General features: G+C 46.7%; 2 protein-coding genes across 10 annotated transcripts in view; one reads left to right on the top strand and one right to left on the bottom strand.

The window, feature by feature from the left end:
- Positions 1–27,963, top strand: part of PRKDC (protein kinase, DNA-activated, catalytic subunit) — a 164,571-nt gene that overhangs the window by 115,758 nt on the left and 20,850 nt on the right. For all 9 annotated transcript variants that reach the window (XM_081258465.1, XM_081258461.1, XM_081258460.1 and 6 more), the window contains exons 64-69: positions 988–1,126; positions 2,167–2,355; positions 2,930–3,154; positions 3,914–4,022; positions 5,407–5,518; positions 25,501–25,675. In XM_081258465.1, the coding sequence (XP_081114591.1) occupies positions 988–1,126; positions 2,167–2,355; positions 2,930–3,154; positions 3,914–4,022; positions 5,407–5,518; positions 25,501–25,675 (949 nt within the window). The remainder of the gene's footprint in view (positions 1–987; positions 1,127–2,166; positions 2,356–2,929; positions 3,155–3,913; positions 4,023–5,406; positions 5,519–25,500; positions 25,676–27,963) is intronic.
- LOC308630072 (myc-associated zinc finger protein-like) lies at positions 5,539–8,702 on the bottom strand. The gene is given in 2 exon segments (XM_081258466.1): positions 5,539–7,496; positions 7,500–8,702. Coding segments are annotated over 2 exon segments (1,377 nt in total). The 5' UTR covers positions 8,637–8,702; the 3' UTR covers positions 5,539–7,256.

The following is a 27,963-nucleotide window of genomic DNA, read 5'->3' as shown; positions in this document are numbered from 1 at the left end:
GGTCCAGGGACCAGGGGCCAGTGTAGGGTGGACCTGAGGCTGGTGTGTTTTCTGAATTCCTGTAAAATGCTTGTAGCTTCGTCTCCTCTTGGACTCCTGGGCTGTGGGCTATTTTCCCACCTCCCTACCTCTGCCTCTGATTTGTTACCTTTAACTCCCCATGAGCAGGGCAGTAAGAGAGCTATAGCTATTAGATTTTTTTGGTCTAAATTTGGAGTCAGTGGGCTCTGAAAGAGAACCCATGGGGCTTTTTTGATGTAATAAACACATGTCATACCCAGGGAAGTACCAAATTCAGGAAGACTAGGAGGGAAGTGGTCCTCAGCTTGGTGGTCAGGCGACTGCAGGGTTAGGAAGAGAGGACATTTGTGTGGAGACTCAAAAGGTGGGAAGAAGTCTCTAGGGAGAAGGGAACGAACTTACTGAACACTTGAGACTACCTTAAAGGGGGAGCTTGGCTGACGGACCATCAGGTTTATGTTAACGTCAGAGATGAATGCTCTAGCCCGTATCCAGGCTGTCAGTAGAATCGAGAAGGCCATAGAACGTGGAGTAAAACGTGGCATCTCTAGGACCAGAACTAATTTACCTGCTTTGGGGTTCTTGACTACATTCCAAATTTTAGGGCTAGACAAGGATTCCAGATAGGTTACCACAGGTAAGAGTGGTGTCTCAGCCATGAATTAACACAGAACAGGCTCATTTAATGAGTCAACTTACGCATTGTAAACCTATAATTTTCAGATTTTACTTTAAACGCGCTGTAGAATAACTTCTGCCTTCTGTACGGCTAAAGTAGTAAAACTTAATGGTAACTTCAAAATTTTAAAGATTTTATATTTTTACAAAACAAGAATAACGTATCTTTTTTGGTTAATTATAACGTATGACATCTCGATTTAATATCATTTCATTAGAGTAAAGACTTTAAAAATACTGGGGCATTCATTGATTTGGACTTTTTTTTTTTTTTGGTTTGTTTTATAGGCTGTACAGGTCGATTGGAGAGTATGACACCCTGCGTGGTATTTTCAGCAGTGAGATAGGAACAAAGCAGGTCACACAGGACGCTTTATTAGCGGAAGCGAGAAGTGATTATTCTGAAGCTGCGCGGCTGTATAATGAGGTAAAGTTGATCTCTAGCAAGTATGTTAGTTGCTTAAACACTTTTATTCTCTGAATGGGAAAATTGTTAGCTTTAGAATTTAGAGCTTCAAATATTTCAGCTTTATTCCTTAGAATTTACACAAAGGTTAGTATCAGAAAATGGTTTCATAATAACCGAGTGTGAGCTAAGTATTGTTGTTACCCCTTACTCTTTTTAAGAAAACATCACTGAATAAAAGAAAGCATGTTTTACCAAGTACGATAAAATTGTAAGATGTTACTTCAGTGTCTGGTACTATTATGTAATTTCCATTTGAGTAGATTGTTTTCATTCAGTAAGTAAAAAATCTATAAAGAGGTAGGTAAGAGTTGGTTTTGGGAAGATGACTGAAGTTCAGGTTTGTGTTTGAGCTACCAGTGGCCAAGTGTGGGTGTGTAGCAGGTACATACTTGGAGTTCAGGTCTGTGGCCTGTGTGAGAGATCCAGGTGGTGGAATCTTCTGCAATTTTCTGTAAATGTCTTATTTTCTAATTTTCATTCTAAGAACTCTGTAAGTAGTAAATAATCTACAGTATTTACATCAAATTTTATGGGTCATTTAAAGTGTTCAGCTTATTCACCGGCTTCATTGTTAAGTTTCCCAGAGACGTGGCTCCCTCTTGGCTGGCGTTTTTTTTTTTTTTTTCCCGGTACGCAGGCGTCTAACTGCTGTGGTCTCTCCCACTGCGGAGCACAGGCTCCTGACGCGCAGGCTCAGCAGCCATGGCTCACGGGCCCAGCCGCTCCGCGGCACGTGGGAACTCTCCAGTCCAGGGCACGAACCCGCGTCCCCTGCATCGGCAGGTGGACTCCCAACCACTGCGCCACCAGGGAAGCCCTTGGCTGGAGTTTTTAATACTCATTTGACTATTAGATTCCACTCAAGTTACTCTGTTTTCCCTTTTTTCTCCCCTTGTCATAAATCTGAAAATGGTTGTTCTTAGTACGAATGTTACACAACCTGCAGTGCATATGTTTTCATTTGTACTGTTCCCAACTTTGTAAAATAATCTTACCAGGCCCTCAATAAACAAGAGTGGGCAGACGGTGAGCCCACGGAAGCCGAGAAGGACTTCTGGGAACTAGCATCCCTGGAGTGTTACAACCAGCTTGCCGAATGGAAATCGCTGGCGTACTGCTCCACGGCCAGTGCTGACGGCGAGGGTGCCCCAGATCTCAGCAAGATGTGGAGTGAACCCTTCTATCAGGTGTGTGGGGTCATTTCTGAGGTCACAGAAATAAATGTTTTAGATGGTCAGGTGTGCTCTCATTAGTGACTTTGTTTAGAAGTGTTTAAAAACAGGGCAGTAGTTGTGCAGCATTGGGGTATTTATACGACCTGACACACCCCAAACTGCATAATATTGTTAAACCACTCACCGCTTTTAGCTCAACCTTTCGGAATAAGCGGAGGCCTTTAAAAATGAATGTCAGCATCCCTGGCGTGACCACCGGGAGAACAGTTCCTGTTGTGTCTGCGCGGCGTTGCAGTCTCACTGGGCCCTCCTGGCCCGTCCTCACTGCTGTCCTCGGCCGTGCCTGGAGGTCCGTCACTTTGTACCAGACGTCCAGTTGTCTTTCAGCTACAAGTAGTTGCCATTTTCTGTAGACCGTGTTCCTTTGTATTTTGTGGTTATAAAGTGAACCACTTTAGATGAACTTGTTTTAAAATTTGTAGCCTTAGGTGCTTTAACATTTGAAGCATTAAGCACCATCACTTTGGCACCTGGACCTATAAAATGACACCAGAGATGCCGTGGTGATGAGATTCTTGCTCCTCAGGAGACCTGCCTGCCACACATGATCCGCAGCAGGCTCAAGTCCCTGCTCCGTGGGGAGGGTGACCAGGCCCTGCTGACCTTCGTGGACGAGGCGGTGACCTCGGAGCTGCGGAGGGCCCTGCTCGAGCTCCGCTACAGCCAGGAGCTGAGTCTCCTCTACCTCCTGCAAGATGACGTTGACAGGGCCGAGTATTACATCAGAAACTGCATTCAGATGTTTTTGCAGGTAATATGACATCCCAGCCGGGAATGTGCCGTCTCTGTGACGTTTTCTGACATCGGTAAACTCCTGGGTGAGAATCACAGCAGCAGGTTCCCCCGACCAACCACGTGACGGGCCCAACCCTCCTCGCGTCCTGGTTCCCCTGAGGCCTGTGCACACCGGCCTTGGTCCTGAGGCCTTTTAATGCCTTTCTCTGTTTTAGAAAGTTCCACGTTTTGTGTCCCCTTGGGGTTTTCTTTCTCTCACTGTGGACGAGCGCCTGAGAGCAGGCTCTGCCAGCCCCGGCTCTGTGTTCTTCCTTTGGTGTCGGCTCGTTCTGTTGTGAAAGCCGTGTCTTGTGTAGAGTCTGTGAACGTTTGTCGTTGCCATATATGGACGTTCACTGTCTTTATTCTACTTTTCAAATGTGTTTGAGGTTGAATAGTACACTCGAAGTTTATCGAAGAAAAATTGGCTTCTGTGGTTGGCAGTTTTACATTATAGGATGTTGTGATTTTTAAGAATTGGTGGCAAATAGAGGCAACGGTCCCCGATTGTATTGCTTTTATTGATTTTGTTGAACTGAAATGCAATTGAAAACCTAAATTAAACAAGAAAATTAGACCGTTTGTTAATTGCTCCCATGACCTAATTAGTAACCACTCTGAGAGGTCCTGTGTAACTGATGCGTTTATAGGGTAGCTGCTGTTTCATGTTGAGCACTGTGTTAAAATCTAATGCAGTAAATTGACTTGTAACCAATGCTCACTAACTTCTTTCCAGAATTATTCTAGTATTGATGTCCTCTTACACAGAAGTAGACTCACCAAGTTGCAGTCTGTGCAGACTTTCATAGAAATTCAGGAGTTCATCAGCTTTATTAGCAAACCAGGTAATGTTCAATTTATACCCACCTGTGTTTTCTTTTATAATCGCTGAAGAGTTTTGGCTTCTGATCTTTTTGCCCAGTGATAGTACGTGTTGCTTACTGTATGGGTTAGAAACTGCCTTGAGTTTATTCTACAAATGTATATATTTGGGATTGTTGAAGTAAGTGTTTAACATGGTCAAGCGCGATTCTGGGCACTGGAGAAGCTTCCAAGGAGTAGTGGTCTGACACATGGCACCCGCGGAGGCAGAGGCAGAGGCAGGTCCAGGGCCCCTTGAGAAACTGGGATGACAGCACCTGGCCGGCAGGACCCCGAGTTGGGCGTGGTCGGGAGAGAGGGGCTTGCAGAGGGCCGGCCTGACCCTGAGGTGCCAGAGCTTCTGTCCTGGGTGCCAGCTGCTAAGATGAGGCCGAGGGCGGCAATGCCCGGACCTGGAAGGCCTTTCTGCTGCCGACGAGTAGGTTTTATCCTGCTGCTGTTGGGAGGCCACCCAGAGTCAGAGGTAACGTCTTGACTGTAAATCTGAATTTCAGTTTTGTAGGCTTTTCAGAGTACTAATAAGAATTGGTATTCAGAACTATCTACCTAGCTGTTCTCTGTTTTAAATTTGGAGAATGATGTTTCAAGTACATTATTATTAATGATGTATTATCCCAGGAGCTATGTTGATCTCTTTCCTCTATATTATCTAGTTTTTATAACAGCCTTATGAGATGTAGATCCTTTCTTCTCGATTTATAGGGCATCAGAGATTAAATAACTTGCCTAAGCTAATACATGAAGGATCCAGATTTTGAGCGCAGGACTGTGATTTAAGCTGAAAGAAAACCAAAGCTTTAAACATTAGCAGTGTGAAATTTAAATTTCATGAGGATTATCATGAATCCCTTTTCCGAAGCCCTCGAGGCCAGGTCGTTTGGGGGTTATCACTGGAGACCTTGTGTGCATACTGGGTTGGGCCTTGTGTGCAGTGGCCCGTCAGCTCACGACTGATGCCTGTCCACCGCCTGGGTGGGTGTCCCCACGAGTGGCGTAAACAGACTGTAAGTTGCCCTGTGATGATTCAGATCCGATTTTGCAAACAGGAAAATTGGCTGCAACTGTGTGAAAAACATATCAGTTTTCAGTGCTTTTTAGATTTTGGAATCGTGGATGGAGGATTGTGGACCTGTGCTAAATGTAAAAATTGTGTATGTTTATTTCCTCATCTTCCCTTTATGGCCCGAAGAAATTGAGTTTTAATGCCAGAATATTTAAAATATGGTAGGTTGTTGTGAAAGATAAGACAAAACGTTTAAATTTGGACAAGAAACTTGACAGCTGCGCATTGTGAGGTGGTCTGGTCACTGAGCCGTGGACATAGTCACACTCTGATATTATTTTTAGGCAATTTGTCATCTCACCTTCCCCTTAAGAGGCTTCTGAAAACCTGGACAAGTAGATATCCGGATGCTAAAATGGACCCCATGAGCGTCTGGGATGACATCATCACGAATCGGTGAGACGTTGAGCCTTCTGAGTTGAATGTGGATTCTCTTTTGAAGTTGCCAGAATAGCTTTTCTCCCAAACTGTGGCTTAGACAAATGTGGGGTCTGAGCCTCATGGGTCAGTTTCCACTGAGGCGGTTCTGACAGTACTCTCCGTGCGTCTTTGTCCCCTTGTCCGTTCTGTGCTGGGCGGGGAGAGGAGGCAGGGGCGTTCCCTCTGCTCCTGTCTCAGGGCTGAATGTGGGCGAGTAACATGGCAGCAAAGAAGATACTGCTTAACAACTTCTTCTTCTGTTATTTTAACCTGGATTTTTGACACTCCCACCTCCTGCCTCCCAGCTCTGTTACGTGCTGTATTCATCACTTCGCCGGGTCTGAGCTTCTTTTCCTCACCTGTAACGGCCCTGGGTAATCCTAGGCAGGTATTAACTATATGTGTCGGAGAAGAGGTAATAGAGCCAGAGCGGTTGTGAGTTATTTTATTCAAAAACACACAGTCAGTAGGACTGAAGGACTGTGATCCCACGTTTGGCATTCTTGCCGTTGGACCCTGTTTCCTCTGATACTACAGCTTTTTAAAATTTTACTTTTTACACTTTTTATTTTTCAAACTTGTTTTACTTTTTATTTTGAGACAAGTTCTTACTTATAAAAAAGGTTACAAGAAAAGTAGAACTCTCCTTGTGTACATTTTACCCAGATACACTTTTTTTTTTAAACATTTTTTAACATGTTGCCGCGTTAGCATTTTTTTCTTTCTCTCCACGTACATATATTTATTTTCGGAACCATTTGAGGGTGAGTTGCATACATCTATTTCTTTTTTTTTTTAATTAAAAATTTATTGTAATGGGGTCCGCGCAAAAGGAGGGGGTGAAGGGTGGGGAACATGCAGGGGACACAGGAACACGATGACATGGCCAGGGCCACAGCTTCTGTCGCAGGGGGAGGGATGAAAAGAAAAGGCCAGGGATGGAGCTGGGGTGGAAGAGGGAAGGGGGAGACACTGTGGCTGCATTCCCCCCACCCCCAGGAAGCACCTCTGGTCCCTGGATCCCCCCCATTTACCCTGGCCCCCTAAGATTCCATCTCTTGTCCTGCCTCTGGCCCTAGTGGCTCCTTCTTTTGCTCCCCTTGACTTGTTTTCCCCTGACAGATTCTCAAGCAGGATGATGTTTAGGGCCTGACCCCAAACCACCCCACCTTATGAAGGTATAATCTCTGCCTTCCCTGTTTCTGCCCCTCCTCAAATCTCACCTTTCCCCCTCTCTGGGACAGAATCTTTGATTTCCCTTCTTCCTCTCCTCCCTCCCCATGGAAAAAAAAAAAAAAAAGCACCAACTCCCCAGGGAGGGGCAGCAGACAGTAGGGGGACATTGGAAGGAGGAGAGCAAGAAGGACCATCGAGGGAAAGGCTCACAAATCCCTGGAAGGGCAGGGCAGGGGATTACAGAGAGGAGAGGGGGTGAGGGCAGTGGCCACTCCTGTCCACTGTCCAGGGGGCCTCAACACAACTGAGGGGACAGGTGTGTGTGGGGTCAGGTCTGATAGAAGAGAGGAGCAGGAGAAACAAATCATTAAAACCCAGCGAATTCCCCTAAGAAAAACACTTCTTCCTCCTTTCCTTCTGGAGGCTCCTTGGTTGATGGGGGAAATAGTGAGGAATTGGTGGGAAGAGAGAGGGTAAGAGGAGATGGTACCAAGGGACTTTCCTCCATTCTCCCCTCTTCCCCCCACCAACTTGGAGCTCACCAGGGCTGGGAGGGAAGTGGCTGAGAGCTCACAGGCACCCCCTCGGCCCCCGAGAGGGAGCCCACAGCTGTGGGAGGGGCTGCCACTGCCGCCGCCGCCGCCATTGGACAGACCTCACCTGTACCTTTGTTGCAGGGCTCACAGACATGGTGAGGGCCCTGGCTGTGCACCTTCATGTGGTCCGAAATATAAGCCGAGCTCAACAGCTTGCCACACACATGACATGGCACCTTCTCCTAGTGTCGTACTGTGTGGGCCCGCAGCCGATCCTTCGTAGCAAAAGCTGCCTCACATTTCTCACACTTGAAGGGCCGTTCTGTCGAGTGCACTTGTCTGACGTGACCGTTGAGCTGAGCCGGCCGGGAGGAGCTCTGGCCGCAGTGGGAGCAGTTGTCGGGCTCGTGCACAGCGCCGTCGTGTGAGCGCACGTGGTAGCTCATGCGGTCCTTGCGCTTGAAGCCCTGCTGGCACACCGGGCACTGGTCGGGCTTCTCGTCCGAGTGCGACAGCTTGTGTGGGTCCAGGTGGTAGACGTCGCGGAAAGCCTTGCCGCGCATCTCGCAGGCGTGGTTCTTCCGGATGCGCTTGCCCGAGGCGGTCGTGGTCACCACGCCACCGGCGGCCGCTCTGCCGCCGGCACCCGCTTCTCCCCCTCCCCCGCCGGCTCCGCTCAGCTGGGGCACGCTCAGGAGGCTCAGGGGCACCATGGTGGGCATCTTCATAGCACCCGAAGGGACCCGGCCGGCTTTGGCTCCCGTGTGGATGGCCTCGTGCCTCCGGAGATTGTAGCCGTTCTTGAACTCCTTGGCGCACAGGGCACAGATGTAGGGCCCCTTGCTCTTTGTCTTCTTCCCCAAGGCAGATGCGACCGGGGCCACGGCGACCGTCGAGGTTGGGGCGATGACGGCGGTGGCCGCGGCTGCGGCGATGGTGGCGGCAGAGACAGGGGGCGTGGCCTCAGCGGCGGGCGCCGACACCGGAGGGGGCGGCGGAGGGGGCGCTGGGGGCTGCTTCAGAGCCGCTGTGTCCACAGTGGAGGCGGCGGCCGGGGCCGGGGGCGCAGCAGCAACGGCGGCGGGGGCCGCGGCGGCGGACTCCTGGGCGGCGGCAAGAACCGGGAGCAAGTCCACCTGGAGGGGCTCGGCCGCCGGGGCCTGGGACGTGGGTGGGGGCGCCGGCGCGGCCTGGAATGGACTCTGGGCGCAGCCCTGGGGGGCAAAGAAGCGGGACTGGAGCTCAGCCCCGACCTGCAGGGGGTTCTGAGCGTGACCCTGAGGTGGCGGGAAGGAGTTCATGAGGCCGCCCACCCCCCGGGAGTCCAGGCCCAGCACGGGGAAGGGCGGGGGCAGCAGCGTGCAAGGGAACACGGGGAACATGGCCTCGGCCACGGCAGGGTCCCCGGGGCTCAGCGGGGGCCGGGGGCGCTTGCCGCGCGGGGCCCGGGCTCGGGGCGCCGCCCCCGGCCGGCCGGGCTGGGCCGCGCCGCCGCCCGCGCACCCCGGCCGGCGGGAGGGAGGGAAGGAGGGCGCCTGGCGGGCCGCGGAGCGCAGCGGAGATGGCGGCGGCGACGCCCCTGGGTGGGGGCGGGAGGCCCCGCGGGCCGGGGGCCGGGGGCGGGGGCCCGGGCGGCGGCGGGCGGCGGCAGCGGTTGGAGCCTGGCGGGGCGGGGTGGGGGGAGCGAGGGAGCAGCCTCGGCCCCCGCCGCGCGCGCGCCCAGCCGGCCCCTCGGGGAGGGGGTGGGGGGCATACATCTATTTCTTTACCTCTTTATCGGTGTACCTTTCCTAAGAAAAAGAGTATATTCTTAGAACCACAGTACAGTAGTAACTTCTCTGTTTTCATTTTGATCTGCAGCCTTAATTTCAGTTCTGTCAGTTGTCCCATTAACGTCCTTTAAAGCAATTTGTCTTTGAAGACAGGATCCAGTGCAGAGTCATGTACACATTTAATCGATGTATCTTTTTGGTCTCCCCTAATCTGGAACAGTTCCTCAGCCATCTTTCATGACACTGACACTTCTGAGGAATTTTCTTCAGTTTGGGTTTGGCTGTGTATCCTCATGATTATCTTCAGGTGAAATACCCATAGCCAGAATACCACTTAAGTGGAGTATTTGTCCTGTGGTATCACATCTGGAAACAGAGTGTCCACCTGCCTTTTACTGATGGTAGCAGTGTTGATTGCCTGGTTAATGCTATGTCTGGTCTTTCTGGTGTTCAAGCCCTGTTTGTTCCTTTACAACTAACAAGCAGTGTGGGAGATGCTTTGAGACATGCCTGTATCCTGCTTCTGATGAGACCTACTCCTCCGTGTTCTGTGTCTGTGGATGACTTTAGCCCAGACCAGCCTTGTGCTGGGTCTTATTGCGGCAGGTGGGCTCCTTAGTTGTGGCTTGCCAGCTCCTTAGTTGCAGCATGCATGTGGGATCTAGTTCCCTGACCAGGGATCAAACCTCGAGCCCCCTGCATTGGGAGCACGGGGTCTTAACCACTGTGCCACCAGGGAAGTCCCTCCAGGCTCATCTTGCAAAATTATCCTTCTAGAAATGTTGTAGTTTTAGTTCTTGCATTTAGGTCTATGATCCAGTGGAAGATAATTTTTTTTTTTTTGTGGTACGCGGGCCTCTCACTGTCGCGGCCTCTCCCGTTGTGGAGCACAGGCTCTGGACGCGCAGGCCCAGCGGCCATGGCTCACGGGCCCAGCTGCTGCGCGGCATGTGGGATCCTCCCGGACTGGGGCACGAACCCGCGTCCCCTGCATCGGCAGGCGGACTCTCAACCACTGCGCCACCAGGGAAGCCCCAAGTGGAAGATAATTCTTGTAGATGTTATGAGGTAGGGATACATGTTCACTTTTTCCATATGGATATCTAGTTGTCTAGTCCCATTTGTTCAGAAGTCTTACTTTGTATCACTGAATTGCCTTGGCACCTTTTCTGAAAATCAGTGACGGTTATGTCTATGGGTCTGTTTTTGAATGCTCTGTTCAGTTCCTTGATTTATATGCATCTCTTTTCACAATATCAAACTGTCTTCATTACTGATGCTTTATAGTAAGTCTTAAATCAGATAGGGTGAGTTCTCCAACTTTGTTTCCTTTGTGAAAACTGCTTTGTTTATTTTAGGTTGCTTACATTTACATATACATTTTAGTATTTGCTTATCAAATTTCTACCAGAGAAAAAAGAAAAACAGAGTTTGGGATTTTCTTGGCTCTAGATCAACTTTGGGAATTGCGTCTTAACAGTGTAGAGTTCTCCAATTCATGAATGTGGTAATGTCTCTCTGTTTATTTAGGTCCTCTTTTTTTTTTTTTTTTTTTTGCGGTACGCGGGCCTCTCACTGCCGTGGCCCCTCCCGTTGTGGAGCACAGGCTCCGGATGCACAGGCTCAGCGGCCATGGCTCATGGGCCCAGCCGCTCCGCAGCATGTGGGATCTTCCCGGACCGGGGCACGAACCTGTGTCCCCTGCATCGGCAGGCGGACTCTCAACCACTGCGCCACCAGGGAAGCCCCTAGGTCCTCTTTAATTTCAAAGTTTTGTATTTTTTCCATCTGCAGATCTTAGCTGTCTTTTGTTAGATTTGCTCCTAAGTATGTATGGTTTTTTCAGCACTGTTGTGAACGGAGGGGGTTTTTTTCATTGTATTTTCTGGTTATTTGCTGTTCATATACTGATTTTCTGAAAGTTTTGTTTTATCATGAATGGTGTTGAATTTTGTCAAATGCTTTTTCTGCATCTATTTAATTGATCGTGTTGTTTTTCTGTTTTATTGTATGTGTGTGTGTCTATTAGGTCCATTTTGTCTATAATATTGTTCAAATCTGCTGTTTCCTTGTTGATTTTCTGTCTGGATGATCTGTCCATTGTTGACAGTGGTATTAAAACCCCCAACTATTATTGTATTGCTGTTTATTTCTCCTTTTATTTCTATTAGTATTTGCTTTATATACTTAGGTGCTTCGTTGTTGAGTGCATAAATATTTACAGTCGTTGTATTTTCTTGACAGATTGGCAGTTGGCCCCTTTATCATCATGTAATGAACTTCCTTGTATCTTTTTACCATTGTTAGATTAAAATCTGTTTTGTCTGGTATAGTATAGCTACCCCTGCTTTTTTTAGGTTACCATTTGCTTGAAATATCTCTCCCACCCTTGTCGGTGTGTCTTCAGAGCGAAAGTGAGTGTATTGTAGGCAGCGTATCGTTGGAGATCTTCCCCCCCCCCCCCCCCCCCCCGGCCGTGCCTCGTGGCTTGTAGGGTCTTTGTTCCCTGACCAGGGGTTGAACCTGGGCTACGGCAGTGAAAGTGCCGGGGGTCCTAACCACTGGACCCCGAGGTAACTCCCTGGATCTTGTTTTTTTTAATCGCCTGGAGAATCTAAACCATTTACATTTGAAGTAATTATCAGTAGGTAAGGCTTACTGTTGCCATTTTGTTAATTGTTCTCTGACAGTTTTATGGGTTCATTACCCCTTGTTGCTTATCCTGTTCTCTTTTTGTGTGATTTGATGGATGACTTTTTGTTTGGTGTGCTTTGACTTCTTTATCGTGATCTTTTGTGTGACGACTACAGTTTTTTCCTTTGTGTTTACCACAAGGCTTACATAAACTATCTTATAACACCTGATTTTAAGCTGATAACAGCTTAACTGTGATAACATTCTTAAACTTTATGCTTTTGTGTCCTCATTCCTCTTACATTTTAGATTATTGATGTTACAGTTTACATATTTTTATATCATGCATCCAATACCAGATTATTGAAGTTATGGTTATATTTAATATATTTGTTTTTTAGGTTTTAAACTAGAGTTGTCAGTGAATTACATACCACCACTGCGAAATTAGAGAATTTGACTTTGGTTTTATATTTACCATTACCAGTGAGTTATATACTAACTTCGTCTGTTTCTGTGATGTTAATTAGCATCACAGTTCTGCTTGAAGAACTCCCTTTAGCTTTCTTGTAAGGCAGGCAGGTCTGGTAATGGACCCCCTCAGCTTTTGTTTATCTCTTCTTCATTTCTGAAGGACAGCTTTGCCAGATACAGTATTCTTGGTTGACAGTTCTTTTTTTCTTTCAATATTTTGAATGTATCACCCCATTCTCTCCTGTCCTGAAATGTTTCTTTTGAAGACTTCACCTATAGTCTTACTGGGTGGGGGGTGGGAGGGTTCCCTTGCGTGACGTGTCACCTTTCTCTTGCTGCTTCCAAAAGACTTTGTCTTGGACTTTGGACACTTCAGTTGTAATGTGTCTCGGTGTACCCCTATTTGGATTCAACCTACTTGGGCTCTTTTCTTTTCCCCCCCTCCAAATATTTATTTATTTATTTGGTTGCACCGGGTCTTCGTTGCCGCAGGTGGGCTCCTTAGTGGCGGCAGGCAGGCTCCTTAGTTATGGCAGGCAGGCTTCTTAGTTGCAGCTTGGGGGATCCTTAGTGGCAGCACGTGGGCTCCTTAGTTGTGGCTCTCAGGCTCCTTAGTTGTGGCACGTGAACTCTTAATTGCCACAAGCACGTGGGACCTAGTTCCCTGACCAGGGATCGAAACCCGGCCCCCTGCATTGTTGGGGTCTTTTGGGAGTCAAGGATCGGGGTGTCCATTTCTCTCCTCAGGTTAGGGAAGTTTTCAACCATTATTGCTTTAAATGTACTTTGTCTTTTTCTTTATCTCTTCTCCTGGGATTTTTTTAATGGGTGTGTAGTTTATCTTATGCTCTGCTACACTCTTTTTCATTCTGTTTTCTTTTTTTTATTATTAGTTTCTGCTTTATAACAGTGTGAATCAGTCATACATATACATCTGTTCCCACATCCCTTCCCTCTTGCGTCTCCCTCCCTCCCTCCCTATCCCACCCCTACAGGCGGTCACAAAGCACCGAGCTGATCTCCGTGTGCTATGTGGCTGCTTCCCACTATCTATCTAACTTAAGTTTGGTACTGTATATATGTCCATGCCTCTCTCTCGCTTTGTCACAGCTTACCCTTCCCCCTCCCCATATCCTCAAGTCCATTCTCAAGTAGGTCTGTGTCTTTATTCCTGTTTTACCCCTAGGTTCTTCATGACATTTTTTTTTCTTAAATTCCATATATATGTGTTAGCATACGGTATTTGTCTTTCTCTTTCTGACTTACTTCACTCTGTATGACAGACTCTAGGTCCATCAATCTCATTACAAATAGCTCAATTTTGTTTCTTTTTATGGCTGAGTAATATTCCATTGTATATATGTGCCACATCTTCTTTATCCATTCATCCGATGATGGACACTTAGGGTGTTTCCATCTCCGGGCTATTTTAAATAGAGCTGCAATGAATATTTTGGTACATGACTTTTTTGAATTATGGATTTCTCAGGGTATATGCCCCGTAGTGGGATTACTGGGTCATATGGTAGTTCTATTTGTCATGTTTTAAGAAACATCCAAACTGTTATCCATAGTGGCTGTACCAATTCACATTCCCACCAGCAGTGCAAGAGTGTTCCCTTTTTTCCACACCCTCTCCAGCATTTATTGTTTCTAGATTTTTTGATGATGGCCATTCTGACTGGTGTGAGATGATATCTCATTGTAGTTTTGATTTGCATTTCTCTAATGATTAATGATGTTGAGCATTCTTTCATGTGTTTGTTGGCAGTCTGTATATCTTCTTTGGAGAAATGTCTATTTAGGTCTTCTGCCCGTTTTTGGATTGGGTTGTTTGTTTTTTTGCTATTGAGCTGCATGAGCTGCTTATAAATTTTGGAGATTAATCCTTTGTCAGTTGCTTCACTTGCAAATATTTTCTCCCATTCTGAGGGTTGTCTTTTGGTCTTGTTTATGGTTTCCTTCGCTGTGCAAAAGCTTTGAAGTTTCATTAGGTCCCATTTGTTTATCTTTGTTTTTATTTCCATTTCTCTAGGAGGTGGGTCCAAAAGGATCTTGCTGTGATTTATGTCATAGAGTGTTCTGTCTATGTTTTCTTCTAAGAGTTTGATAGTTTCTGGCCTTACATTTAGGTCTTTAATCCATTTTGAGCTTATTTTTGTGTATGGTGTTAGGGAGTGATCTAATCTCATACTTTTACATGTCCCTGTCCAGTTTTCCCAGCACCACTTATTGAAGAGGCTGTCCTTTCTCCACTGTACATTCCTGCCTCCTTTATCAAAGATAAGGTGACCATATGTACGTGGGTTTATCTCTGGGCTTTCTATCCTGTTCCATTGATCTCTCTCTCTGTTTTTGTGCCAGTACCACACTGTCTTGATTACTGTAGCTTTGTAGTATAGTCTGAAGTCAGGGAGCCTGATTCCTCCAGCTCCGTTTTTCATTCTCAAGATTGCTTTGGCTATTCGGGGTCTTTTGTTTTTCCAACCAAATTTTGAAATTTTTTGTTCTAGTTCTGTGAAAAATGCCAGTGGTAGTTTGATAGGGATTGCATTGAATCTGTAGATTGCTTTGGGTAGTAGAGTCATTTTCACAATATTGATTCTTTCAATCCAGGAACATGGTATATCTCTCCATCTATTTGTATCATCTTTAATTTCTTTCATCAGTGTCTTATAGTTTTCTGCATACAGGTCTTTTGTCTCCTTAGGTAGGTTTATTACTAGATATTTTATTCTTTTTGTTGCAATGGTAATTGGGAGTGTTTTCTTGATTTCACTTTCAGATTTTTCATCATTAGTGTACAGGAATGCCAGAGATTTCTGTGCATTAATTTTGTATCCTGCTACTTTACCAAATTCATTGATTAGCTCTAGTAGTTTTCTGGTAGCATCTTTAGGATTCTCTATGTATAGTATCATGTCGTCTGCAAACAGTGACAGCTTTACTTCTTCTTTTCCAATTTGGATTTCTTTTATTTCCTTTTCTTCTCTGATTGCTGTGGCTAAAACTTCCAAAACTACGTTGAATAAGAGTGGTGAGAGTGGGCAGCCTTGTCTTGTTCCTGATTGTAGTTGAAATGGTTTCAGTTTTTCACCATTGAGGACGATGTTGGCTGTGGGTTTGTCATATATGGCCTTTATTACGTTGAGGAAAGTTTCCTCTATGCCTACTTTCTGCAGGGTTTTTATCATAAATGGGTGTTGAATTTTGTCAAAAGCTTTCTCTGCATTGATAGAGATGATCATACGGTTTTTCTCCTTCAATTTGTTAATATGGTGTATCACGTTGATTGATTTGCATATATTGAAGAATCCTTGCATTGCTGGAATAAACCCCACTTGATCATGGTGTATGATCCTTTTAATGTGCTGTTGGATTCTGTTTGCTAGTATTTTGTTGAGGATTTTTGCATCTATGTTCATCAGTGATATTGGTCTGTAGTTTTCTTTGTGACATCTTTGTCTGGTTTTGGTATCAAGGTGATGGTGGCCTCGTAGAATGAGTTTGGGAGTGTTCCTCCCTCTGCTATATTTTGGAAGAGTTTGAGAAGGATAGGTGTTAGCTCTTCTCTAAATGCTTGATAGAATTCACCTGTGAAGCCATCTGGTCCTGGGCTTTTGTTCGTTGGAAGATTTTTAATCACAGTTTCAATTTCAGTGCTTGTGATTGGTCTGTTCATATTTTCTATTTCTTCCTGATTCAGCCTTGGCAGGTTGTGCATTTCTAAGAATTTGTCCATTTCTTCCAGGTTGTCCATTTTATTGGCATAGAGTTGCTTGTAGCAATCTCTCATGATCTTTTGTATTTCTGCAGTGTCAGTTGTTACTTCTCCTTTTTCATTTCTAATTCTATTGATTTGAGTCTTCTCCCTTTTTTTCTTGATGAGTCTGGCTAATGGTTTGTCAATTTTGTTTATCTTCTCAAAGAACCAGCTTTTAGTTTTATTGATCTTTGCTATCGTTTCCTTCATTTCTTTTTCATTTATTTCTGATCTGATCTTTATGATTTCTTTCCTTCTGCTAACTTTGGGGGGTTTTTCTTCTTCTTTCTCTAATTGCTTTAGGTGCAGGGTCAGGTTGTTTACTCGAGATGTTTCCTATTTCTTAAGGTGGGATTGTATTGCTATAAACTTCCCCCTTAGAACTGCTTTTGCTGCGTCCCATAGGTTTTGGGTCATCGTGTCTCCACTGTCATTTGTTTCTAGGTATTTTTTGATTTCCTCTTTGATTTCTTCAGTGATCACTTCGTTATTGAGTAGTGTATTGTTTAGCCTCCATGTGTTTGTATTTTTTACAGATCTTTTCCTGTAATTGATGTCTAGTCTCATAGCATTGTGGTCGGAAAAGATACTTGATACAATTTCAATTTTCCTAAATTTACCAAGGCTTGATTTGTGACCCAAGATATGATCTATCCTGGAGAATGTTCCATGAGCACTTGAGAAAAATGTGTATTCTGTTGTTTTTGGATGGAATGTCCTATAAATATCAATTAAGTCCATCTTGTTTAATGTATCATTTAAAGCTTGTGTTTCCTTATTTATTTTCATTTTGGATGATCTGTCCATTGGTGAAAGTGGGGTGTTAAAGTCCCCTACTATGAATGTGTTACTGTCGATTTCTCCTTTTATGGCTGTTAGTATTTGCCTTATGTCTTGAGGTGCTCCTATGTTAGGTGCATAAATATTTACAATTGTTATATCTTCTTCTTGGATCGATCCCTTGATCATTATGTAGTGTCCTTCTTTGTCTCTTCTAATAGTCTTTATTTTAAAGTCTATTTTGTCTGATATGAGAATTGCTACTCCAGCTTTCTTTTGATTTCCATTTGCATGGAATATCTTTTTCCATCCCCTTACTTTCAATCTGTATGTGTCTCTAGGTCTGAAGTGAGTCTCTTGTAGACAGCATATATATGGGTCTTGTTTTTGTATCCATTCAGCCAGTCTGTGTCTTTTGGTGGGAGCATTTAATCCATTTACATTTAAGGTAATTATCGATATGTATGTTCCTATTCCCATTTCCTTAATTGCTTTGGGTTCGTTATTGTAGGTATATTCCTTCTGTTGTGTTTGTTGCCTAGAGAAGTTCCTTTAGCATTTGTTATAAAGCTGGTTTGGTGGTGCTGAACTCTCTCAGCTTTTGCTTGTCTGTAAAGGTTTTAATTTCTCCATCAAATCTGAATGAGATCCTTGCTGGGTAGAGTAATCTTGGTTGCAGGTTTCTCTCCTTCATCACTTTAATTATGTCCTGCCACTCCCTTCTGGCTTGTAGAGTTTCTGCTGAGAGATCAGCTGTTAACCTGATGGGGATTCCCTTGTGTGTTATTTGTTGTTTTTCCCTTGCTGCTTTTAATATGATTTCTTTGCGTTTAATTTTTGACAGTTTGATTAATATGTGTCTTGGCGTATTTCTCCTTGGATTTATTCTGTATGGGACTCTCTGTGCCTCCTGGACTTGATTAACTATTTCCTTTCCCATATTAGGGAAGTTTTCATCTATAATCTCTTCAAGTATTTTCTCAGTCCCTTTCTTTTTCTCTTCTTCTTCTGGAACCCCTATAATTCGAATCTTGGTGGGTTTAATGTTGTCCCAGAGGTCTCTGAGACTGTCCTCTGTTCTTTTCATTCTTTTTTCTTTATTTTGCTCTGCATCAGTTATTTCCACTATTTTATCTTCCAGGTCACTTATCCATTCTTCTGCCTCAGTTATTCTGCTATTGATCCCATCTAGAGTATTTTTCATTTCATTTATTGTGTTTTTAATCGATGCTTGATTCATCTTTAGTTCTTCTAGGTCCTTGTTAACTGTTTCTTGCATTTTGTCTATTCTATTTCCAAGATTTTGGATCTTGGAAATAGAATCTTGGATCATCTTTACTATCATTATTCTGAATTCTTTTTCAGGTAGACTGCCTATTACCTCTTTATTTGTTAGGTCTGGTAGGTTTTTATCTTGCTCCTTCTCCTGCTGTGTGTTTTTCTGTTTTCTCATTTTGCTTATCTTACTGTGTTTGGGGTCTCCTTTTTGCAGGCTGCAGATTCGTAGTTCCCGTTGTTTTTGGTGTCTGTCCCCAGTGGCTAAGATTGTTTCAGTAGGTTGTGTAGGCTTCCTGGTGGGGGGGACTAGTGCCTGTGTTCTGGTGGTTGAGGCTCGATCTTGTCTTTCTGGTGGGCAGGTCCACGTCTGGTGGTGTGTTTTGGGGTGTCTTGGACTTATTATGTTTTTAGGCAGCCTCTCTGCTAATGGGTGGGGTTGTGTTCCTGCCTTGCTAGTTGCTTGGCATAGGGTGACCAGCACTGTAGCTTGCTCGTCGTTGAGTGAAGCTGGGTGCTGGTGTTGAGATGAAGATCTCTGGGAGATTTTCGCCGTTTGATATTACGTGGAGCTGGGAGGTCTCTTGTGGACCCGTGTCCTGAAGTTGGCTCTCCCACTTCAGAGGCACAGCACTGACTCCTGGCTGCAGCACCAAGAGCCTTTCATCTACCCGGCTCAGAATAAAAGGGAGAAAAAGTAGAAAGAAAGAATTAATAGAAGAAAGAGAGAAAGAAAGAAGGAAAGAAAGGAAGGAAGGAAGAAAAAGGGAGAGAGGAAGGTAAGAAAAAGAGAAAGGAAGAAAGGGAGGGAGGAAGGAAGGAAAGAAAGGGGGGAGGGAGGAAGGGAAGGTAGGAAAAAAGAAGATAAAGCAAAATAGAATAAAGTATGATAAAATATAGTAGCGTTATTAAAATAGAAAAGTAATTATTAAAAAACAAAAAACTGACGGATAGAACCCTGGGACAAATGGTGGAAGCAAAGCTATACAGAGAAAATCTCACATGGAAGCATACACATACACATTGACAAAAAGAGAATAAGGGGGAAAAATCGTAAATCTTGCTCTCAAAGTCCACCTCCTCAATTTGGAATAATTCGTTGTAAAAAGAGGAAAAGGGGAAAAAATCTTAAATCTTGTTCTCAAAGTCCACCTCCTCAATTTGGGATGATTCGTTGTCTATTCAGGTATTCCAGAGATGCAGGGTACATCAAGTTGATTGCGGAGCTTTAATCCGCTGCTTCTGAGGCTGCTGGGAGAGATTCCCCTTTGCCTTCTTCGTTCGCACAGCTCCCGGGGCTCAGCTTTGGATTCGGCCCCGCCTCTGCGTGTAGGTCGCCGGAGGACGTCTGTTCTTCGCTCAGACAGGACGGGGTTAAAGGAGCCGCTGATTCGGGCGCTCTGGCTCCCTCAGGCCGCGGGGGAGGGAGGGGCACGGGGGCGGGGCGAGCGTGCGTCGGCGGAGGCCGGCGTGACGTTGCGTCAGCACGAGGCGCGCCCGTGCGTTCTCCCGGGGATGTTGTCTGTGGAGCCCGGGACCGTGGCGGTGGCGGGCAGCACAGGCTCCCGGGAGGGGAGGTGTGGAGAGTGACCTGCGGTCGCACACGGGCTTCTTGGTGGCGGCAGCAGCAGCCCCAGCGTCCCACGCCCGTCTCTGGGGTCCGCGCTTTCAGGCGCGCCTCGCGCCCGTCTCTGGAGCCTCCTTTCAGCAGCGCTCTGAATCCCCTCTCCTGACGCACCAGGAAACAAAGAGGGAAGGAAAAGTCTCTTGCCTCTTCGGCAGCTCCAGACTTTTCCCCGGACTCCCTCCCGGCCGGCCTTGGCGCACTAACTCCCTTCAGGCTGTGTTCACGCCGCCAGCGCGCCCTGACTGAAGCCCGAGCCTCAGCTCCCAGCCCCGCCCGCCCCGGCGGGTGAGGAGACAAGCCTCTCGGGCTGGTGAGTGGCGGTCGGCACCGGTCCTCTGTGCGGGAATCTCTCTGCTTGGCCCTCCGTACCCCTGTGGCTGCGGTCTCCTCCGCGGCTCCGAAGCTTTCCCCCTCCGCCACCCGCAGTCTCCGCCCGCGAAGGGGCTCCTAGTGTGTGGAAACCGTTTCTCCTTCACGGCTCCCTCCCACTGGTGCAGGTCCCGGCCCTATCCTTTTGTCTCCGTTTATTCTGTTTTCTTTTGCCCTACCCAGGTACGTGGGGAGTTTCTTGCCTTTGGGGGGCGGGGGCTGAGGTCTTCTGCCAGCGTTCAGTAGGTGTTCTGTAGGAGTTGTTCCACGTGTAGATGAATTTCTGGTGTATCTGTGGGGAGGAAGGTGATCTCCGCGTCTTCGCGTCTTACTCTTCCGCCATCTTCCCCGATCTTCCATTCTGTTTTCTTTTGCTCCCCTGACTGGATAATTTAATTGAATCTGCCCCATGGTCGAATCTGCTTTTGAAGCTCTCTGTTGAATTCTTCAGTTCCAGGATTCCTGTTTTTGTTTTTTGATGGTTTTTGTCTTTTTGTTAAACTTCTCATTTTGTTCATGTATTGTTTTCTTAATTTTACTTAGTTGTCTGTGCTTTCTTGTAGTTCACTAACTTCTTTAAGTGGATTATTCTGAATTCTTGTCCGACAGTTCACACATCTCCATTTCTTTAGGCTCAGGTATGGAGCTTTATTAGTTTCCTTTGGTGGCATCATAGTTAGCTGATTTTTCGTGATCCTTGGTTCACTATGTTGGTATCTACGCATCTGAGTAAATGGTCTTGTTCAGACTTTGCAGAGATAGTCTTTCACCAGTCAGCTCAGCCTGGGGCTCTGGACGTGTCAGCTGATAGCTTCCCTGGGCAGGTGGGACCTGCTGTTGTATATTTGGGGTGAGGCTGCTGCCTGAGCTCTGAGGTTGGGGGTCGGGGTGCCACTGGCCCAGACAGTTGGGTAGGACTGGGGTCCTGCCCCAACACAGCTGTAGCATGGCTCTGTGTTGCCTGCATTCTCTGGTCAGGCTTCCTAGGTGGTCGGGACTGGGTGCCATGCTCAGTAGTAGGTGGGGTACTGCCCCGGGGGGTTGGGGGAGGCAGCCAAGCTGGCCCCAGGGCCAGCATAACTCATCGTTCGGGGACCCAGATCAGGCGGGACCGCACAGCTAATTCCCTGGCTAGGCAGGCCACCGGTTTGACTCTGCAGACGGGAAGGGAGAGGCTCCAGCACCACTGTGCACTGGGCTGTGGCATTTCCCCACGTGCTCTGGTGAGGTTCCCCGGCTAGGTGAGCTGAAGGTTCTTCGGCAGGTTGGTTTCCCTGCCCGTGCGCGAGGGGCCACCACGCACGCCCCCGGCTGGCCAGACTCTCGTTTGGGAACCAAATGGAGCAGAACCGTGAGCCCAGCTCCCTGGCCTGCTGGGACAGCGTCCTGGCTCTGTCCACCGGCAGGTGCTCTGATCCTGTGCTGCTGTGAGCGGGGTCCCCGGGTGGGCTACGCAGGTACCCCGAGCTCCGGCTGGGTTTCCCAGTCAGGTGGGTGGGGCTGTGAATTAGCTCCCTGCCCAGGCAGAGGGCAGAACACGCTCCAGGCCAGCAAGGCTCGTTGTTTGGGTCCTGAATCGGGCAGACACGCGCCCTTCCCAGCTCCCTGGTCACACTGGGCCACCGTGTCGGCTCAGGCACGCGAAGCCACTGGTTAGTATTTCTGCTCGGGCTCTGCTGGGACTGCCTGGCAGGATCCCAGCCCTGGTAGCTGTAAGCCCCACCCCATCTTCTGTCATACCCTGAGCCCCGCGATACCTGGCAGGTGAGACCCACAGCCCTGGGCTTTCCTCTTCCCACTGGAGAAACCGTAGGCTCGGGCGCCCTGGCTGCAGTCCCAGTGCGGCTGCCTCTCGCACCCTTCAAGTGGGGTCCCTCCCAGTCCCCAGGGTGTGGGGCTGTTTTCACCTCAGTCCCATGTTGTGGGATTTTCCCAGTGCTGCCTTGTCCTTGAATGTTGTTGGTTGGTTTTCCTGTGAGGGGGACTGAGGTCGAGAACGACCTGTGTCACAATCTGGATGATGTCACTCATTTTTGCTGTTTGTGGTGTGGTGACATCACTTGTCTTTGCTGTGTTCATGATGTAATATGTTGCTTTTTAAAAAAAATTTGTTTATTTTTGGCTGTGTTGGGTCTTCGTTGCTGCGCAAGGGCTTTCTCTAGTTGTGGCGAGCGGGGGCTACTCTTCTTTGCGGTGCGCGGGCTTCTCGTTGCGGTGGCTTCTCTTGTTGCGGAGCACAGGCTCGAGGTGCGCGGGCTTCAGTAGATGTGGCTCGCGGGCTTCCGTAGATGTGGCTCGCGGGCTCTAGAGCGCAGGCTGAGTAGTTGTGGCGCACGGTTTTTGATCCATGAAATAGTTAGAAGTGAGTGTCTGTGTCTCTTATTTATTGATTTCTGGATTAACTCCTTGTGGTTATGAACACACACTGTATGGTTTCAGCCTTTTTAAATTTATTGAGACTTGTTTTATGACCAAGCATATGGTCTACTTTAGTAAATATACCACGCGCACTTGAAAATCCTGTGTATTCTGCAGTTCTTGGGCATAATGTTTATAATTTTCATTTAGATCGAGGTGGTCAATTGTGTTTTTCAGATCTTCCATGTCTTTAGTGATTTTTTTAGTTTAGTTCCATCTGCTGCTGAGATTGGGATTTCAAAACCTCCTACTGTGATTGTGGAATTGTCTGTTTTGCCTAATAACCAGTTATTAGGTACATACATGTTGATAATTACTGTGTCTTCCTGATGAAATGTGCACTTTAGCTTATGTTGCAGTAAAGACATACTGACGTGTGTACTTCATATGTATATATATGAAGTAACAGTGAAAATATTAACAGATAATATATTTTTGCTTTAAATAGTCTAACATGATTCAGAACTTACAAGGAACAGTCTTTTATACTCACCATTTCTTTTCTTTCTTTTTTTTTCTCTCTTTTTTCCTTTCCTTTCCTTTCCTTTTTTTTTGTGGGGGGGCCATGCTGCATGGCATGTGGGATCTTAGTTCCCCGACCAGGATTGAACCCGTGCCCCCTGCAGTGGAAGGGCAGAGTCTTAACCACTGGACTGCCAGGGAGGTCTCTACACTCACCATTTTTGATGCTCATTATTTGTTTTTAAAGATCCAAGTTTTCCTCTAATATTTCCCTTCAGCTGAAGATTTTCCTTTAGCAGTTCTTGGAATTCAGGTCTGCCTGTGATGAATTCTCTTGCTTTTCCTTTGTCTGAGGTGTCTTTATTTCACTTCATTCCTGAAGAATATTTTCTCAGGGTATAGAGTACTGGGGGATCATTTGTCCTCTATGTTTCTGAAGGGAAGGTCATGCTTGCTCAAATGGTTGTTCCCCAATATGTAATATGTCATATTTGGGGGCTGGTGTCAAGATTGTTTTTTTTTTTATTGTTGGTTATCAGCAGTTTAATTATGATGTGTCTGTGTATGGTTTTCTTTGAATTTATCCAGTTTGAGCTTCACCAAGCTTCTTGAATCTGTACATATATGTCACCAAATTTGGGGAATTTTCTGTTATTGTTTTTTCAAGTATTTTTTTTGCCCCAATTTTTCTCTGTGGGATGCCAATTACACATATATTAGACCTTTTGACATTGTCCCACAGGTTCACTTTTATTCAGTCTTTGTTCTCTTTATTCTTCAGATTAGATCATTTCTACTGATGTGTCTTCAAACTCACTGTTGTTTCCTCTTTTAAGTCTGTCTAGTGAATGTTTTATTTTGGGTACTTTTCAGTAAAATTTCTATTTGGCTCTTTTTACACTCCCTCTCTGCTGAGATACCTACTTTTTCGTTTATTCCATGTGTATTTTTCTTAACCTCTTAGAGATGGTTAAAATAGCTGTTTAAAGGTCCTCGTATGACCTTTGCCAACCTATTGGTCATCTCAGAGTCGACATCTGCTTACTGTCCTTTTCACTGAAAACAGGCACATTTTCTTGGTTCTTTGGATTTCAGTGAATTTTGGCTTGTGTCCTAGAAAGTGTGCAGACTGAGCTCCTTTACAGCTCCCAGGGGCCGTGGGCTGTTCTGACCCTGCAGCAGCCGGCCCCTGAGACTTGCACCTGGGCTCTCGCTTTCTGCTGGCTCAGGTGTCAGTTCAGTCCTGCACACGCACCCGTCGTGGGGTAGCCACGGCCCACGTGGCTTCCTGTTCGGAGCTCCCTTCTCCGGTCTGTCCCCTGCAGGGTTCCCTCTGCAGCCTTTGGTTCCTCCAGGCACAATACAACAGGGTTTGCTTCTTTCAGAGTCTTCATACTCAGGCTGCCACACTCCACGTCGTGGTTGTCCTTGTGGCAGAACTGGGAGAAGACAGAAAAGCAGGACACTCACCGCAGTGGCAGGACCTTTTTCTGGTTTCCGCATCCTTGAAGGTGGCCGCCTCTTCTTTACCCTCAGACCCCGGGGTGGTTGTGATTGCACGCTACCCCGTCGCTAGCGGAAGGGCAGCTGCGGCGCCCCCTGCGGCCTCACCAGAGCCAGGGCTCTGTCACTTCTACCAGGATGGCTCTTTCTGGGCTCCTTCCTCCGAGGGCTGACACAAGAGCATGCCGGGTACCACGTTTGTTTCACCGGTGCCCTCCCTCTGGGACTTCCTGGCTACTCTGCCGTGTGGAGTGGAATGTACTCTTCTCGCTGGTGATGGCGTGTCCTCCTCACCTGCTGCCCCCCTTTCTGGGAGCCCAGGCCCTCATTCACGCTGCAGGGTGACATTCCTGTTCACGCGTTGCTTCTCCAGGTGTTTACCCAGCACCCAGGGTCCACCACCTTCACTTGTTTAGCTCTTGGGAAGGGGGCACTTGCATGGTGGTCATGGGGTCAGGAGCACAGGAGCAGATCCGTGGCTGGAGAGGCTGCATGTTGGGAAAAACTGAAAAAAATAAGCAAGAGAGATGTGAGACTCGCTAGTTTATCTGGCCACAGTGTTTCTAAGAGAATTGAAATTAGTCTGCAGATGCACAGAAAGTTAGTTGATTATTAATTGGGGTGAATTTTGTATGTTCAGGTCCTTTGTCCGTGTTACTGACAATGAAAGTAATGAAACTAAAATCATGGGAACCAAGTCAAATATGTAAATCACGATACAGATGAGAATAAGCTTCTGGCCGTACATATGACACAGCCATTGTTCTCAGTGGTGGTAGCCTGTCTGCTGCTTGACACTGTCCACGTATGTGATGCAGACCTTAGATGTGGAGATAAACGGAGAAAAGTGGTTTTGACTCAGCACAGGGTGTGCTGTCCATTTGTTAAGAGAGCAGGTTGTGAGTGTTAATACTTTACTTTGTGGAGGTGGAAGCAGTAGATGCTGTCTGGAAAACTGTGTTGAAATAGCCTCAGTGATCTTCCAAGAGCTGGTTAATTAAAATGGGGGTTAAGTCCAGTTCTGAGAGTGTACATTTATAGTCTAAAAAATGAGCAAAATTTTAACAACTGTAGAGTTTCTGTCTGAATGCTATCCAGCAGCTTCCTGAATGTCAGAGATTTCTTTTATGAGTCCGGCATTAATTCTTATTTTTCTTTGTTTCATGTAGATGTTTCTTTCTCAGCAAAATAGAGGAGAAGCTCGCTCTCCTTCCGGACGATGGTGGTGTGAGTGAGGATGCGGACGGGATGGGCGTGCAGGCTCTGGAGGAAGATGCTCGGTCTCTGATCGTGAGCTGCAAGTTCTCCATGAGGCTGCAGATGGTGGAGAGCGCACGGAAGCAGGTGGGCTCAGCCGGGTCACAGGCGGTCCAAAACTGGCGTTCTTTAAACTTAGCTTTTCTTTAAAATCTGAAGCTTAGGGATAATTGAGTAGTTAGTTTTTTTTTTTCCTCTATGAGGAAGTACACTTGAAGAAATACTTACTTAAAATTTTCCAGAAAGCCTCTAAAGTTTATTATACACTTGTTAATCATTTCAAAATGATTATTCTCTGCTTTACTTACAAAGAAAATAAATCTAATACAGGTTTTCTCTTGTTTAACAAAATGAATGCTTGCCAGGTAGTAACAAATTATATTTAGGTTAAGTTTGTGGAAATCTATCATTTGATAATAAGATCCTTTCTTGATACAAGTGCGGTTTGCTTAAAAGTCGCATATAAGCATTTCAAGTGTATTAAATTATATTTTTCATGTAATTAAACCATATTTAGATATACTAGGGGAGCTTGCTGTTTTACTGGCCCTATATTGATTGCTATTATAAAGCAAAGAATATTATTCTCGTACAAATAATTAATATTTCTGTTTTGTGGGTTTAAAGGCTCATTTATAGGTTTTCCTTTGAGATGCGTCTTGTATCAGGAATTTTTGTATTTCCAATAACAGCAGCCGAAGTGAATGAAGGAAGTAACAACTCTTGTCAGTCCCCTGCATTCAGTCCTGGAGGGGCTGGCCTTCACGTGCTCTCAGATACTCCACCGAGGAGGCCCTGCCCATTTCTCCCTCCATCCCCTCAGCTCCGGGTGCAGCAGGGAGTGGCCGGGGCCTGGGGCCAAGGCGGTGCATGTGGCCTCTCAGCAGGAAGTGAGGGAAGCATGGGGGGGGTGCAGTGGGTGCTCCCCGCTGCTGGGTGCAGGGCACGAGGAGAGGGGGCAGAAGGGCTCCATGGAGGTGGGGGGCGTTTGGGGGTGGTAGGAGAGGAAGGTACGGAGATATGTTTAAACTTCTGAATCCCAAGGGGAGAAACTGGGAATTGTGGAGGCCGCTGTGGGCGGACGGCTTGTCTCGTGATGCTGGTTTGAGGTGGATTGTGGAGCTTGTGGCCCAGAACTAGGGACTGGAGACTAGGAGGTCATCGAAGGTCTTGGACGTGCTGGTGGGGATGAGAACTGTGTGAAATGTACACTCTTTTTTTTTTTTTTTCTTTTTGCGGTATGCGGGCCTCTCACTGTTGTGGCCTCTCCCGTTGCGGAGCACAGGCTCCGGATGCGCAGGCCCAGCGGCCATGGCTCACGGGCCCAGCCGCTCCGCGGCATATGGGATCCTCCCAAACCGGGGCACGAACCCGTATCCCCTGCATCGGCAGGCGGACTCTCAACCACTGCGCCACCAGGGAGGCCCTGAAATGTACACTCTTATACGCAAATGTAATAAGGCCAGAGACTGCAGGAATGACGAGGGTGACTGGACCTTTGGCCTGAGGGGTTGGAAGGGTCGTAACAAGGACGCACAGGACTGATGTCAGTGTCCTTGAAGCTCAGCAGAGAATTAGATGTAAAAGACATCCCCAAACAACCAACTAAATAAAAAACAGAGAAACTATATTAAAACTAAAAACTTCTGTGCCTCAAATGGCACACTCAAGAAAGTGAAGAGACAACCCATATGATGGGAGAAAATATTTGGAAACCATGTATCTGGTAAGGGTCCGCTTATCCAGAATACATAAATAACTATACAACCAAACAACAGAAAGTCAAACGACCCAGCGAGAAAACAGGCAAAGGGTCTGAATAGACATTTCTCACAAGAAGATACACAAGTGGCCAGTACGCACATGAAAAGACACTCAGGGGACTTCCCTGGCGGTACAGTGGTTAGGACTCCACACTTCCACTGCAGGGAGCACGGGTTCGATCCCTGGTTGGGGAACTAAGATCCCGCAAGCCGTGTGGCATGGCGAAAGAAGGAAAGAAAGAGAGGGAGAGAGAGAGAGAAAGAAGGAAAGAAAAGACAGCCAGCACCACAAGTCCTCAGGAGGATGTAGGTCAGACCACAGCGCGGTCCCGCTGCACCCCCAGGACGGCTGGGGTAGAGGGACGGCCCTCTGTGCAGGGAGGTGAGCAGTGCAGCCACCATGGAGATCAGTCTGGCAGCTCCTCCAAAAGCCAGAGGGTTACCATTTGACCCAGCAGTTCCCCTCCTCGGTATATACCCAAGAGAAATGAAAACTTAACGTCCACACAGAAATCTGTATACAGATTCTTTGTGTTCATTGAAATTAGAAAAAAGAGCATTATTCAAACTAGCCAAAAGGCGGCAACAACCCGAAAGTTCATCAGTAGAGAA

The sequence above is a fragment of the Mesoplodon bidens genome (genome assembly GCF_964165515.1).
Source record: "Mesoplodon bidens genome assembly, chromosome: 16".
NCBI lineage: Eukaryota > Metazoa > Chordata > Mammalia > Artiodactyla > Ziphiidae > Mesoplodon > Mesoplodon bidens.
This window is presented reverse-complemented; position numbering and strand designations above follow the sequence as displayed.